The 12,671-nt window shown below is 40.2% G+C and overlaps 1 protein-coding gene across 50 annotated transcripts in view; it reads right to left on the bottom strand.

The window, feature by feature from the left end:
- Nucleotides 1–7,853: 7,853 nt before the first annotated feature.
- The window catches only part of MIA2 (MIA SH3 domain ER export factor 2), a 60,380-nt gene continuing 55,562 nt past the window's right edge, over nt 7,854–12,671 (bottom strand). For 39 of the 50 annotated variants that reach the window (XR_010601095.1, XM_042858495.2, XM_005301552.4 and 36 more), the window contains 3 exons: nt 11,996–12,072; nt 11,281–11,512; nt 7,854–8,416 (listed from right to left, as the gene is read on the bottom strand). Coding sequence is in view for 38 of the 50 variants with exons in the window: in XM_042858495.2 (XP_042714429.2) it covers nt 8,250–8,416; nt 11,281–11,512; nt 11,996–12,072 (476 nt within the window). In the remaining 12 variants the exon portion in view is untranslated. The remainder of the gene's footprint in view (nt 8,417–11,280; nt 11,513–11,995; nt 12,073–12,671) is intronic. The other 11 variants (XR_010601082.1, XR_010601084.1, XR_010601083.1 and 8 more) reach the window with 1 other exon arrangement.

Genomic DNA, 12,671 nt, shown 5'->3' with positions numbered 1-12,671 from the left:
CAATGCTTCAGTTTGACATTTTATCTATTTTTATCAATCTAATTACATATTGTGGATGAAAATTGCACGTTTGGTAAACTGGTATAAAGAACTGCCACACCATAGCAGTGACTAGCTCTGCCATGAGAACTGTCAAGTGGCTGTTTACAGTGTGCTTGTGTGCCAAATATTAGTTTAATCCTGATTATTGAAGATGAAAGTTTAGGATAACAAACTACTACTAATCATATAAACCATGCTGCTTACTAACATGTGTTACAGGGTCTCCTTAATTTCTTTTATTAAGTCTACAAAACAATTTAACCCATCCTCTTTTGAAAAGGAAAGTTGCTTTAGGTGTGCGTAGTAGAGGTGAGAGGGGAAACAGAACTATAGCCTGTTTTATTACAGTAACCTCAGATGAAAGGCAGAAATGCACAAGTGTCATTATGACTCTATTGCCTTTGAGCACTAGTATTGTGGGTTCAGATCCAGGACTCAGTTAGGGTGTAAGCCCAGTACTGCCTATAAAGCGGCTTGCAGTAGAAGGGGTGCTACCATTATTTAACTAAAATTTAAGGTTAAAGTCTCCAGTTGTCCAGGATGAAGCTAAGATCAAGTAGAACTTAATGAAGAGGATAAGTGTTCCTTTGCTTAAAAAACAAACAAAATCCCCAACCATGTTAATATCCAGTGTTTTGTGCGACTAGATTGTAAGCCCTAGAGAGAGGTGCTACTCTGCATCAAATTTGTTTGTTCTTAAAACTAGTGGCAAATATTGTTTCTCTTTCTAAACCATTCCTTTTGTTTGCTTTTAACCAATTTCCCAGACTTAAGGGTAAGAATGACCTAGAACAGCAGAACAAATGGTTCATTTTCTCGACTAATGCAAAGGAATGCATGTTCTTTCTCTTAACTATTGGAATCATAGAGATGTAGGACTGGAAAGAAGTCAAGTCCAGCCCCTTGTGCTGTGGCAGGACCAACTAAAACTAGACCATCCCTGACAGGTGTTTGTCCAACTTGTTTTAGAAGCTTCTAGTGGTGGGGACTCCAAGACACCCCCCCCCCCCCCGGAAGCCTATTCCAGAGCTTAACTACCCTTATAGTTAGAAAGTTTTCCCTAATATAGAACCTAAATCTCCCTTGCTGCAGATTAAGCCAGTTACTACTTGTCCTACCTTCTATAGACCTGGAAAACAATTGATGACCATCCTCTTTAACAGCCCTTAACATATTGGAAGACTATCAGGTTGCCCGTCAGTTCTCCAGTCCTCTAGGAGTTCTCAGACATCATTGCTACTGGCTCAGAGATTGCTTCAGCTAGTTCCTTAAGTACCCTACGATGAATTTCATCTTGCCCTGCTGATTTAAATGCATCTAATTTATCTAAATATTCTTTAACCTGTTCTTCCCCTACTTTGGCTTGTATTCCTTCCCCCTGGTTGTCAATAGTAATTGTGTTGAGTATCTTGTCATCCAGGCATTATTAACCTTTTTAGTGAAGACTAAAGCAAAATAGGAATTGAAGCACCTCTGCTTTCTTGATGTCATCAGTTATTAGCTCTCCTTCCCACCTACATAGAGGACCTGCACTTTCCTTGTCTTTCTCTTGCTCTTCATGTATTTAAAGAATGAAGTCTCATTGCCTTTTATGTCCCTTTCCCAGTATAAAACTCATTTTGTGCCTTAGCCTTTCTGATTTTGTCCCTACATATTTGTGCTGTTCTTTTTGTACTCCTCCATATCAGTTTGACCATGTTTCCATTTTTGTATGTTTCCTTTTTGATTTTCAGGTTATTAAAGAGCTCCTGGTGGAGCCATGTTGGCCTCTTCCTATTCTTCCTATCTTTCTTTTCCATGAGAATAGTTCAGTTTTGCCTTTTAATATTGTCTCCTTGGAAACTGCCAGCTCTCCTGAATTCCTTTTTCCCTTAGATGTTCTTCTCATGGGACCTTACCTACCAATTCTGTGTTTTTTAAAGGTTTGTACATAAATAGCTAGAATATTTAAACTTAAAATAATCATGTACAGTTGAAGTACATTTTGATAATGGATATCTACTTACACAATTGTATTTGAATTTTACAGATCTTCCTTTGATCAGTAATCATCGTTATTTAACCTCTGAACATGTGTGGAATGTTGCACCCTAGGGGAAACATGATTAGTCTGAACTGATATTGCAAATCTTAGATTCCTCCAAATTGGAAAATTCAATAAGGAATGTGGATAAAGTGTTATTAAAATACCTTGTAGTTTGGACAATGCTAGGGAAATATACATGATCTAGCTCTCCTAGTTTCCATAAGTGTAAATCAGAGTAATAGCTTCATATTTATAATCTAATAAACGGAGTGTGGGTATCAAAGTGGAAGAATTTGAATTTTTCTGTTTAAAAAACAAAAAAGGTTGAGCTACTATAAAATTAATTTGAAAATGTGTGCTATTGTAACTTTAGATTTAAATTTATAATGAACTAAACTATAAATGCTGGGTGGGGAGTTTAAAATGCCATTACTGGTGGGGTATCTTATCTGAACCTTACTAAAGAGTTAACTTTCCAAAAATATTTTGCTTATAAGCCTTTGATCCTGCAAACACTGATGCAGAACTTTGCTCTTATTGACTTCAGTGTATCCTTACATTTAAGCACAAAAAGTGTTTGCAGCATAGGGGCTAGAATTGTTTATTAAACTTTTTAGTATCATAAAAGCTGTCACTGAAAAATAAAATTGCTTCATTGTTAACCATGAAAAGTTTAGATGTTCAATACAGTTAGAACTCCCCCCCCCCCCCCCCAAAAAAAAATCAGTAGGTGTATGCAGGAGCCTAAAGTTGTGCTATGAAGTTGTTTAGGTTTCAGAGTTTGAAAATCTTACCCTTGGGAGGATTGACTTCAAACCCTGATGGAGGAGCAAATAGGTTAGTGAAAACATTTCATCTTTCTTGACTCATGGCAGCTCATTGTATTGAAATGTGGGGGTGGTTGCAAATGTATCACAGGCTCTTTGCTCATCAGTTTTGTGTTTTGTATTCTCATGGTAAGGCTATTAATGGAGCCCTGGACTTGTCTGCCTTGCCATAGGTGAGTGTTTTAAGTGTGAAACTTCTCAGAAACTCTGTTCAGTAGAAACAGACTTTAAATAATGAGGAAACTAAAAAAGTGCAAAGTATCCTTTCCCAATTTAAGACTATAAAATGGGAAGAAAGTGAAGTACTAGAACTTGGAAATGTTATCTGATTTTTTTTAAAAATCATGACTTCCCTCCCCCACTACCCCCTTGTAGAAAATATATTTCTACAGTCACAGAGGTTGCTAGGAATGGTATTGTAAGATAATAGTTTCATGATGGTAGAAAGTCCCACTAAGGATTTTGCAAAGGAGTGAGGTTTACCCAACATCTGTGCTCTAAGTTTGGGTCTCAAAGCTTTAGGAACTTCAGCTCAGTGGGGTTAGATTGGGCTCTAAAGTTCTCCAACCGAGTTAAAATGATTTTGCATTCTTCTACTGTGTAAAGTGTGGTGGTCACTAGTTAGCAGGTACTGATACCAAGTTTGCTGTAACAGAAATGTCCAGATAATTTGGATATGGACAATTCTCACTTCTCAGGAATATCTAAAATTAACCATGTGGCATTAATGTGTATGGTCTTCCCTTATACAAATCTGAGGTGATTTAAATTTGTTTCTAAAAAAGTTGCTGGTGTTGTGCAAGCAAAACTTTGGGGAAAATCTCTTTAAGTGGAAAAATACTTTTAATTTTCCCCTTTGTTCATCTTTATGGAATAGTCAAAAGCAGACTTGCTCTAGCAAGCTAGGACCAATTAAGTTAGCAGAAGCTATAGCCTCTGCGTGTGGCTTTGTATTTAACAATGGGTGTAAACTCAGATTCATTAGTTTTGATATAGTGTGCTTCTTTCTCCACTTCCCCCTCCCCCCCCCCCCCCCCCGCCTTTGGTTTTATAGTACAGTAGAATCTGAGTTATGAACCCCTCGGGAATGGAGGTGGTTCATATGGTTCTTTCAAAAGTTTACAACTGAACATTGACTTAATGCAGCTTTGAAACTTGACTGTGCAGAAGAAAAATGCTGCTTTTTAACCGTCTTAATTTAAATGAAACAAGCACAGAAACAAGTTCTTTTTTTATTAGTTGAACACAGCTCTGTACTGTACTTGCTTTTTTTGTCTCTGCTGCCTGATTGTGTATTTCCAGCTCCAAATGAGGTGTATGGTTGACTGGTCAAATTCAGTTCATAACTGGGTGTTCATAATTCTGAGGTTCTACTGTAGAATGATAGCCAGTAATCACAGCTAGAACTCTGAAACTGATCAGGTAATAAAGGATAGACAAAATGGGGGCCTGTGAAGTTTTGGTGGAGGTGTTCTTGAGCATGCCCAAAAGTCATTTCTGTAGGACACCAGGCATTCTCAGAATTAACAAGAACTGAGTTCTAAAAAGTTTCAAATTCCAAAGTGGCATGTCCCTTTTCTAATGTACACTGCGAGAAACTGATTTTCTGAATGATTCCTGCATAAACCCTCCATGTGGTTAACTTCCAGATTAATAGTTTTTAGCAACTTAAATACATTGAAGTCAGGATTGGATGCTTGGGGTGGAAGGCAGAATATAAAAGAATGTGGCTGTTGGGGGAAGTAGCAGAGTTGAGTTGTAAAGGGTTTGCAGCTGGTATCAAGCTCTGGGAGGAGAGGATGGGAAGGTATAATGGGAGATCTTGGTAATTAGAGAAGACTATTTTCTAAGTGCTCTTTTGGTCTTTGGATGGGTGTGTTTGGGTTTGGTGTTTTTAAGGAGGGGTTGTGGTAGCCGCTCTATATCAGGCTTCAGCATTACTTACTAATTTTTATATGTATGTTAAGGTTGAAGATATTTTTTTTTTCAGTCAAAGGTTTTTAAAGGACAATGAGAAAATGTAGTTGAATTATTCTCTACTCCATTTTTAAATAGACACTTGGCTGATTTTTTGTTGTTGTTGCTGCTTACATTCAGTATGCTACAGCATAACTAACCAAAGGTGAGCAAGAAGGGGATAACTGCATCGGTGTGAGATTATACATTTCTAAAGTTTAAAGTATACCAGAGGCTGAGCTAACAAATTGCCTTGGCCTAACTAAGTTTCCCATATGCTGCTCTAGAAGCGAGGTTTGCATTGTCCAAGAGAATGAGGAGTACTTGTGGCACCTTAGAGACTAACAAATTTATTTGAGCATAAGCTTTCGTGGCACCTAAAAGCCACTTCATCGGATGCATGCAGTGATACACACACCATGAAAAAATGGGTGTTGTCATACTAACTATGCATCTTCCTCATATCTAGACCTTGGGACACTTCAAAAGCATGTAAGATGGGGCAACCTTTAGCTCCAAGAGTGATTCCCATGATGATATTGCTTGATTCAAATAAAACGTTTCCTGAATACCCACTGTGACAAACTACTAGCCAAAGGGATTGTTAGAGTCCCAATCATAGTGGCAGCAACTGCATATGATTTTAATTACATGATACAGCACTGACTTCCTATGAAATACATCTTCTAGCTCAGAGGTGATTGAGTAGATGAACAGCCTAAGGTCCAGTCTTCTAATTTAAACATATGCAAAAAAAAGAGTAGCCCATGGGGACTGGAATGTCAGGATAGGTTCAAGAATAGCTGTTTAACCTACAGCAACTATCAGTACAGCATAGAACATGGTGGCCCTCTCTTAAGACTAGCTCCCATGTGCAATCAAGTGCATCAGTGAGCTGCATTACTCATTTATCAACTGTCAACAGCCAGGACCACTTTCCCAGGCCATAGGCCTCTCTGTAAGCACAAGTAGAGGTTCCACAAAGGGTGGGCACAATTAAGACTTCAGAGGCTTCCTAGTAACATACTGAATCAATTTCAAGTGATCCTGCCCCAGCTAGCACTTGATTCAGACAACTACCCTACCCACATATTTTATTGATTTAGAACAGTAGGCAGTGCCTCTACCTGCAGGTTCCTGCCTACTCTTAAGTAGAAGCAAGCACCACTAGTCATTTGAAATGGGGTGCACCCCTGCCTACACTAGCTATGGCCTTATCATGTCAGCCTGTGCTCGCTTGTATAGTAGCAATGTTTTTAAAGAAACCTCTTGCCATTTACTAATCCCAAATTTTTTAATTTAGCTCAATCCATGTTCAAGTGGTCCTAGGCCCACTTTGTCCATTCTCATTAGATTTTCACTTGAACACTTTTCCTTACTATTGCTGCTGTCTCCTTTGCCCCTAAAGATCCACAGGATCCAGCATATTTGACACCACCTTTACTGGGCCTATAGTTGTTACTCTTTTCAAACTGGCACACTGCCCTAGTATACATACAGCACTGGTGAATCTTTTTTGCACATGCTTGTTTCATGAAGCATCCAGCCAGAGCAGTCTGGCTTTCTGGTAAATTAAATGGAGGAAGATTGCTCAGAATTTTGATCATCACATGCCCCTTCCCCAATACAATCAGTTTGTTTGTAACTTAGGCCTCCTATGAGCTGTTGAATCCACCCAGTGATGCAAAGCTGTCCTAATATTTTAATTTAAAAATAATTCCAGCCTTTGAATGCAAAAACAATGGAAACATGAACTGAGTCTGGTCTTCCTGAGCCTGTAACCCACCTGAAACCGTAAGCTTGGGAGGGAAGAATTGCCCCACTTACTGCAGTGGGGGAAATGACAATTTAAAATTTCAGTATTAACTAGTTCACTACTGAATGTTTCTGCTAATGCATGTATCCCAACCTCCCCATGAACCTGCCTTCACTACTGACAGTTCTGTAGTGCACTTAAGCTGTCACTACAAAAGTCTTTTGGGTGTAAACCATGAAGTGCTGTTGCAACAGTTAATAGCATGGCACCTAGAAAATCACAGGAACAATGGTGTGATCCACAAAACCAGCATGTGAACCAGTGGGAGATACCTATGAGAGGGATGTGTGCTAACCCTATCAGGTAAGGTAAAGATTGTACGGTAGGTGGTCCTCTGCCCCTTTCTTCCCCCCCACCACCCTTGCAGATAGCTGAACATCTCTCTCTTTCCTAGTTTGAGAGTCCCTCTTGGCAGCAGTAAGTAGAACTAAGGTAGCTGGCTGCTTACCTCAAATCAGTAGTGTGCATGCTCAGGCAGGAGATAAACACCCAGGTGCCTAGAGGGAAGCTGCAGTGTGCATGCCCAGAGAGGGGAAGGCAGGGGGAGAAGAAACTTAAGCATTGAATGAGCATAGGTTCCTACAGCATTAGGCAGCAGCTGAGTGGGATTTTTGTGGCTCACAACAGTACCTAAAAACAAGTTAGGTGCCTTATTAGCCTCATGGATTCCACCCCCTCTCCCTACAGTTTTAGTTCTCAAACTAAGTGTAAATGGAACTTACACTAGAGAAAGTGTACCAATTTCATAATTAAAACTCCCACATTTTTCAAAACAGAAGCAAAGCAGTCATGGTAAGTTCAGCTTGCCTTCGTGCACCAGGTCTTGCTTTCAACAAACATGTTTGTAACAGGTCACTGACATATCACTTGTCTTTACTCCACTCAGTGTCAAGCATGGAGAATGGCTTAAGTCCCTCTTCCCTTTCAGTTTTTCTTCTCTCAATGGGTAAGCTAAACAATATAAATGCATAATTGCATTCAAGTGAAATTTATACTTGTCTAGTGTAGTATTGTAAACTAATACAAATCATTTGAGCTGAATGGTTTTGGGCAATTTAACAACTGAAACTTTAGAGACTACAAGCATTGCAGTAGGTTCACATGTTAAGAGTTGATTGGAGAAGAGAGAGTCAGAAATAGTTTATACAGAAATTGAACAGTTTGCTTAACATTACCACCACACAAGTTTTTAGTGACTGTATTTTATTAATTGAAACATTTATTTTCACATTTTGTCTTACTCCTACAGCAAGCACAGCTCTTAGCATGCAGAGTTTTCCTATGCAGCTGACACACAATAGCTGGACAGTTCTCAATGTTACTCTAGTTTAGTTTTGTACACCTTCAGAACAGGTGACTCAAATTAAAAATACTTAATTTAAAATATGACTACTGTACAATGGAGGCCATTTAATTTATCCTTATTTACAAAACAGTATCTTGAGAATTATTCTATTAAGCTTCAATTTGAGCAAAGTATTTATATAGAATCCCTTAAGTAACCGAAGTTACTTACTGAAGATGATTTTACAGGTATAGAAACAGTACAGCAGGCTAATTACCAAGATGTCAGACAACAGTATCAGGTGTCTTGCTGTGGCTCTGGATGTCCTGTAGCTGGAGTATTTGATTGATGAATTAACCCAGGAGGCTCACTCCTATTTTCAAGTGAAGGCAGAGGAGGTGGAAAAGATCCCGCTCTTTGTGGTGGATATTGAGAAAAAGGCCTCAGTGGAAATGGATTTCTCACTGTTTAAAGATATTAAAGTATTTAGCGAGTTACATTTTTAAAGCTTCATTATACCCCAAAAAATACAGACTGGGTATTGGCTACTCTCTTCTCACTGTGCCAATCAATCTTCTAGCAGTTTAATAATTTACAACTTAACAGTGGCCTGTGTCTGTAAACAACCAAAAAGATGTGATGCCAGAAAACCCAAGACTTGTACTAGGTGTTAAGAAATTCCCAATGCTATAGTCTAGGATGGGAAGAGAGGTGGAAGATGCACCAAACCATCTTATTACACCTCTCAATGGTATCTAATTACAGGGTACTGCAATATAATGAGGGCTAACATAGGTATGTGTATGCCACTGCCATCTCAAATAGTCATATGTATGTGAGGTATGGCATTCTGCAAGGTTCTCCTTTTACTCAATTTGTAAAGGCCTGTGTTTCTGGAAGAGACAATCAGTGGAGTATGAACAACTGTGATGGTTGTTAACAGGGACTTTATTACAGTACATTATTTAAGGATTTTGTTTATAAAGCCCCACATCAGCCCTTTTAAAAGTTTGAGGATGTTGGGTTTTTTTTTTTCCATTTTCTACCAACAAAAGCTTAAGTAAGTAGTCCCTTAAGGCCTTTTAAAAATATCCTTAAATGTTTTTGTCAAAAGTGAAGATCAAACTCTCATCATCTCACTATAAAAGTTGTGCTGCACTCAGCTCTGGCACTATCTTGTCCCTCCTACAGAGCTAGTATATGAATTTATAAAGTGTGTACAACACAACTGTCCCTGGGCCCATATATTTTTAAATTGCACCAATACATTTGATCATGAGATTTTATTGCCTTTTGCAGAGCCTGCTTGGGGTATGTGGGATCATTTGAGTGAGATAGTGGCTTGAGCATGGAAGCTTGTTTGAGGAAAGCTGATCTCCATCCTCTTATTAGCAAGTATTAAGTGACCTGATGCTTTTGTCAACTCTGAGAGGCATTGGTCAAACTCTGTTCCACTTACCCTCAGTACACAGATGTGCTATGGGAATGTCTACACTAGAAATGTAAGTTGACCTATATTATGATATACAGCCACGGCAGTAAGTGTGTCCTCACCAGGAGTGCTTCCACCAACCTAAGATTGGCAGTGTGGGAAGCTGAGAGGCTGGTCTCTCAGCTCCCTACTGGGAGCCTGGCTGCCCCATAGGCTCCTGGTGGGGTTCCCTCCCCTGCTTCCTGGGGCCTCTCACCCCAGGGGAACAGGGTCCAGCTTTTCAACCCCCTCCTTCTCCCTGCCAGGAGCCAGGCTGGCTTATCAATTTCATGGCTTGGAGGGAGGGCAGGCAGCAGAGCAGGGGACAGCTGGGCTCTAGCTGCCCAGCTTTCTTCTGTGAAATTGACGAGACAGCCAACAGGCGATGTAAGATGTGGTGTCTACACAGACACTGCATCACCTTAACTACTTTGACGTAAGCCCCACGCCTCTTGTTGAGGTGAAGTTTTGTCGGTGGAGGAAGGCTGTAGTATAGACACTGACCTCATTGGGTAGACATAAGATGACTTATGTCAACCTTACTGTATAGTGTAGACCAGCCTTCAGAGGCTAGAACTTGTCAAAATTCCAAACAATGCTTCTCCTCTCCTGCCACAGTTCTGTCACCAAAGAGGCTACCACATCAGAACAATCTTGTGCATTAAGTAGAATTAGTATCTTACAGTGAGCAATACTCAATTCTACTTCATAGGTAGGCCAATGAAATAGGTTGAGTCTTAATAGAGGCAAAGACAAGCCCTCATTTCAGTCTGGGGGCAGTTAGTGGTTTGCCCATTACAGGGTCTTCTGAGCAGTGGAAATAGAGAAACAGAAACAGCAGCATTATACTAGCACTCAGCCTTCCTGTCATGGTGGTGAGGCATTTTCCTATTGCCCTTACTGAATTATCAAGTGCCCACATCCCTTCAGATCTTCTCTACTATTCTTGGTCTGTACTTAATTTGGTAGATTCTAAACACCTATGTCACCTGTGTATTGTAGAAGACTAGAACTTGACAGGATAACAGTTTATTTCCTTTAGCTTTTATTTTAGCTATCCAGTTGTGGAAGATTTAACTTTTCATTTACATAGCTTCCAGTTCAAAACTAAAGCTGGCGCGTGATTTCGTTCACATTGCTGTCTAATGGCTTGTAAATATTGTTAAAAGTGAAGAGCTAGTGTAAGTAGATAAAGAAACTATAGTGCAGGGGTGGCCAACCTGCAGGTCCAGAGCCACATGCAGCTCTTCAGAAGTGAATATGCGGCTCCTTTCCAGTGTGCTGGGGAGTGCTCACTGCTCAACCCCTGGCTCTGCCACAGGCCCTGCCCCCACTCCACCCCCTCCCAGAGCTTCCTGCACACCACAAAACAGCTGATCGGGAAGTGCAGGGAGGGAGGGGGAGCCTCAACAGTTAGAGTGCAGTGCACTCCGCCAATACCCCCCCCCGCCTCCTCCCACCAAACAGCTTGTCTGTGCTGAGGGGGTGCTGGCATAGGAACTGGTTATACCAGCTCTACGCCTGCTGGGAAACGGATGGGCTAGAGCCTCTGGCCTAGTTTCCTTAACCTGTAAAATCACTATTTGTAAATCTTAGGATGGATAGATTTGGGATAAAATTGAAGTCCTAACTGTATCTTTATGAAAAACTAGCTACTTTGTCATGCCCTTCACCTTAGCTTGATTTGGAGGAGAGGAAAAGAGGGTGCCCAGAACAAGAAAGATTGTACCAACACCAAAAGAGGTCTTGGTTAAATACAGTAAGCTCAGGAACATAATTTACATATACACCTTGAGGATGGTAGTTTTAGGGAATTTAAACTAATTAAGAAAACAAATGCAAAGAGAAATTACATACTTGCCCCTGAAGGATGTTGTAGACCAGCAAAATCCCTTGGAAAATATTCACGAGGTCCATACATGCCAATAGGAGGAGGAGGGGGGAAAGGAGGTCCTCTTCTAATAAAAGCTCCTCTAGGATCCACTGGCAGCAGAGGAGCTCTCACAGGAGGGAGTGGTGGGGGGGCAAACCCTGATCCAATTGCTTCACTTTCAGAGGCAAGTGATTGATCAGACACATTTAGGAAATTCTGTAACAAAAAAAATCAAACTGGTAAATTAGCTTTCCGAAAGAGGTCTCCTGTATCCTGAGGCCTGAGCTACAAAGCCTGGGTTCTATTCCTGGCTCTGCCCGTTAATCTCACAGAATGCAGTTGGGGGGGGGGGGGGGGAAATGAGTGTGCACAAGCTATCACCCTGATCACTATATGTTGTATCCCCTTCCTCACATCCTTTTGTCTTTTTAGTTTTTCAGATGGTCAATTAATTTGGGACAGGGACTGTTGTCATATATGTGCTTAGATACATTGTGGGTGCTATCACAATCTATACACAGATGTGTGTCTTTTTAAAGTGATAAAAGAGGAACAAACCGGAACATAACTGATCTAGTATATACAAAAAAAAACCTTACCTTAAAAATGTTAGAACGAACTAGATTAAAAAAATATCCTTGCACAAAAACAGTTTGTTGGAAAATAAGTTTTCCAAGTTTTTGTTCATCCATTACTTACACTAAAACTGGGATGGTCTTTAGTTCCATTTCCACTTGGCTCTGTCCTCAAACTATTTTCTGGAGATGCTTGCCCATCTGTGTTGAAAAGTAACGAAGTAAAGTAGCACTGATAAGTTTTCCCACCACTTCTTCCCCAAACAAGATAACTTACTGCAAAATAACAATTTGCCCAAAAAAAAAAAAAAAAAAAGGGGGGGGGGGGAGAGGGGTGTTGGATATGTGCTCAGAGGCAATTAAGGATCATGTATCTGGGCCTGAACGTTATCATATCCATTTAGGAAGAGGATAAACATCCCATGTTAGCACTACAACCTAGCTGCAGTTTTTCCAAGTTGCTGTTGGCCAAAAACTTTTGTCCTGGATATTATATTTCTCAGTTATAACATGAATGATCTTCCTTGCTTGGGAACATGCATCTTAGTATATTCCACACCACTAAGGTTTGCTACTTTTGTCCCAACTAAATTTCTGTGGTCTATCCTTCAGTCTGAAGGCCTACAAAGATGGCCACCATCACAACTGACACATGGCAGCAATCTCAACAAAATCTTCAAGGAGACTGAAATATTCTCTCACACCCCATATCAAACCTGGATCAGGGCTGAGAAAGAATCATAGTGTAAGTTTCTCCACAATGCCTTGTTGCTACTTGTGTTAGATCTGTTTTGTAAACA

This window comes from Chrysemys picta, chromosome 4 (genome assembly GCF_011386835.1).
Source record: "Chrysemys picta bellii isolate R12L10 chromosome 4, ASM1138683v2, whole genome shotgun sequence".
Lineage (NCBI taxonomy): Eukaryota > Metazoa > Chordata > Testudines > Emydidae > Chrysemys > Chrysemys picta.
This window is presented reverse-complemented; position numbering and strand designations above follow the sequence as displayed.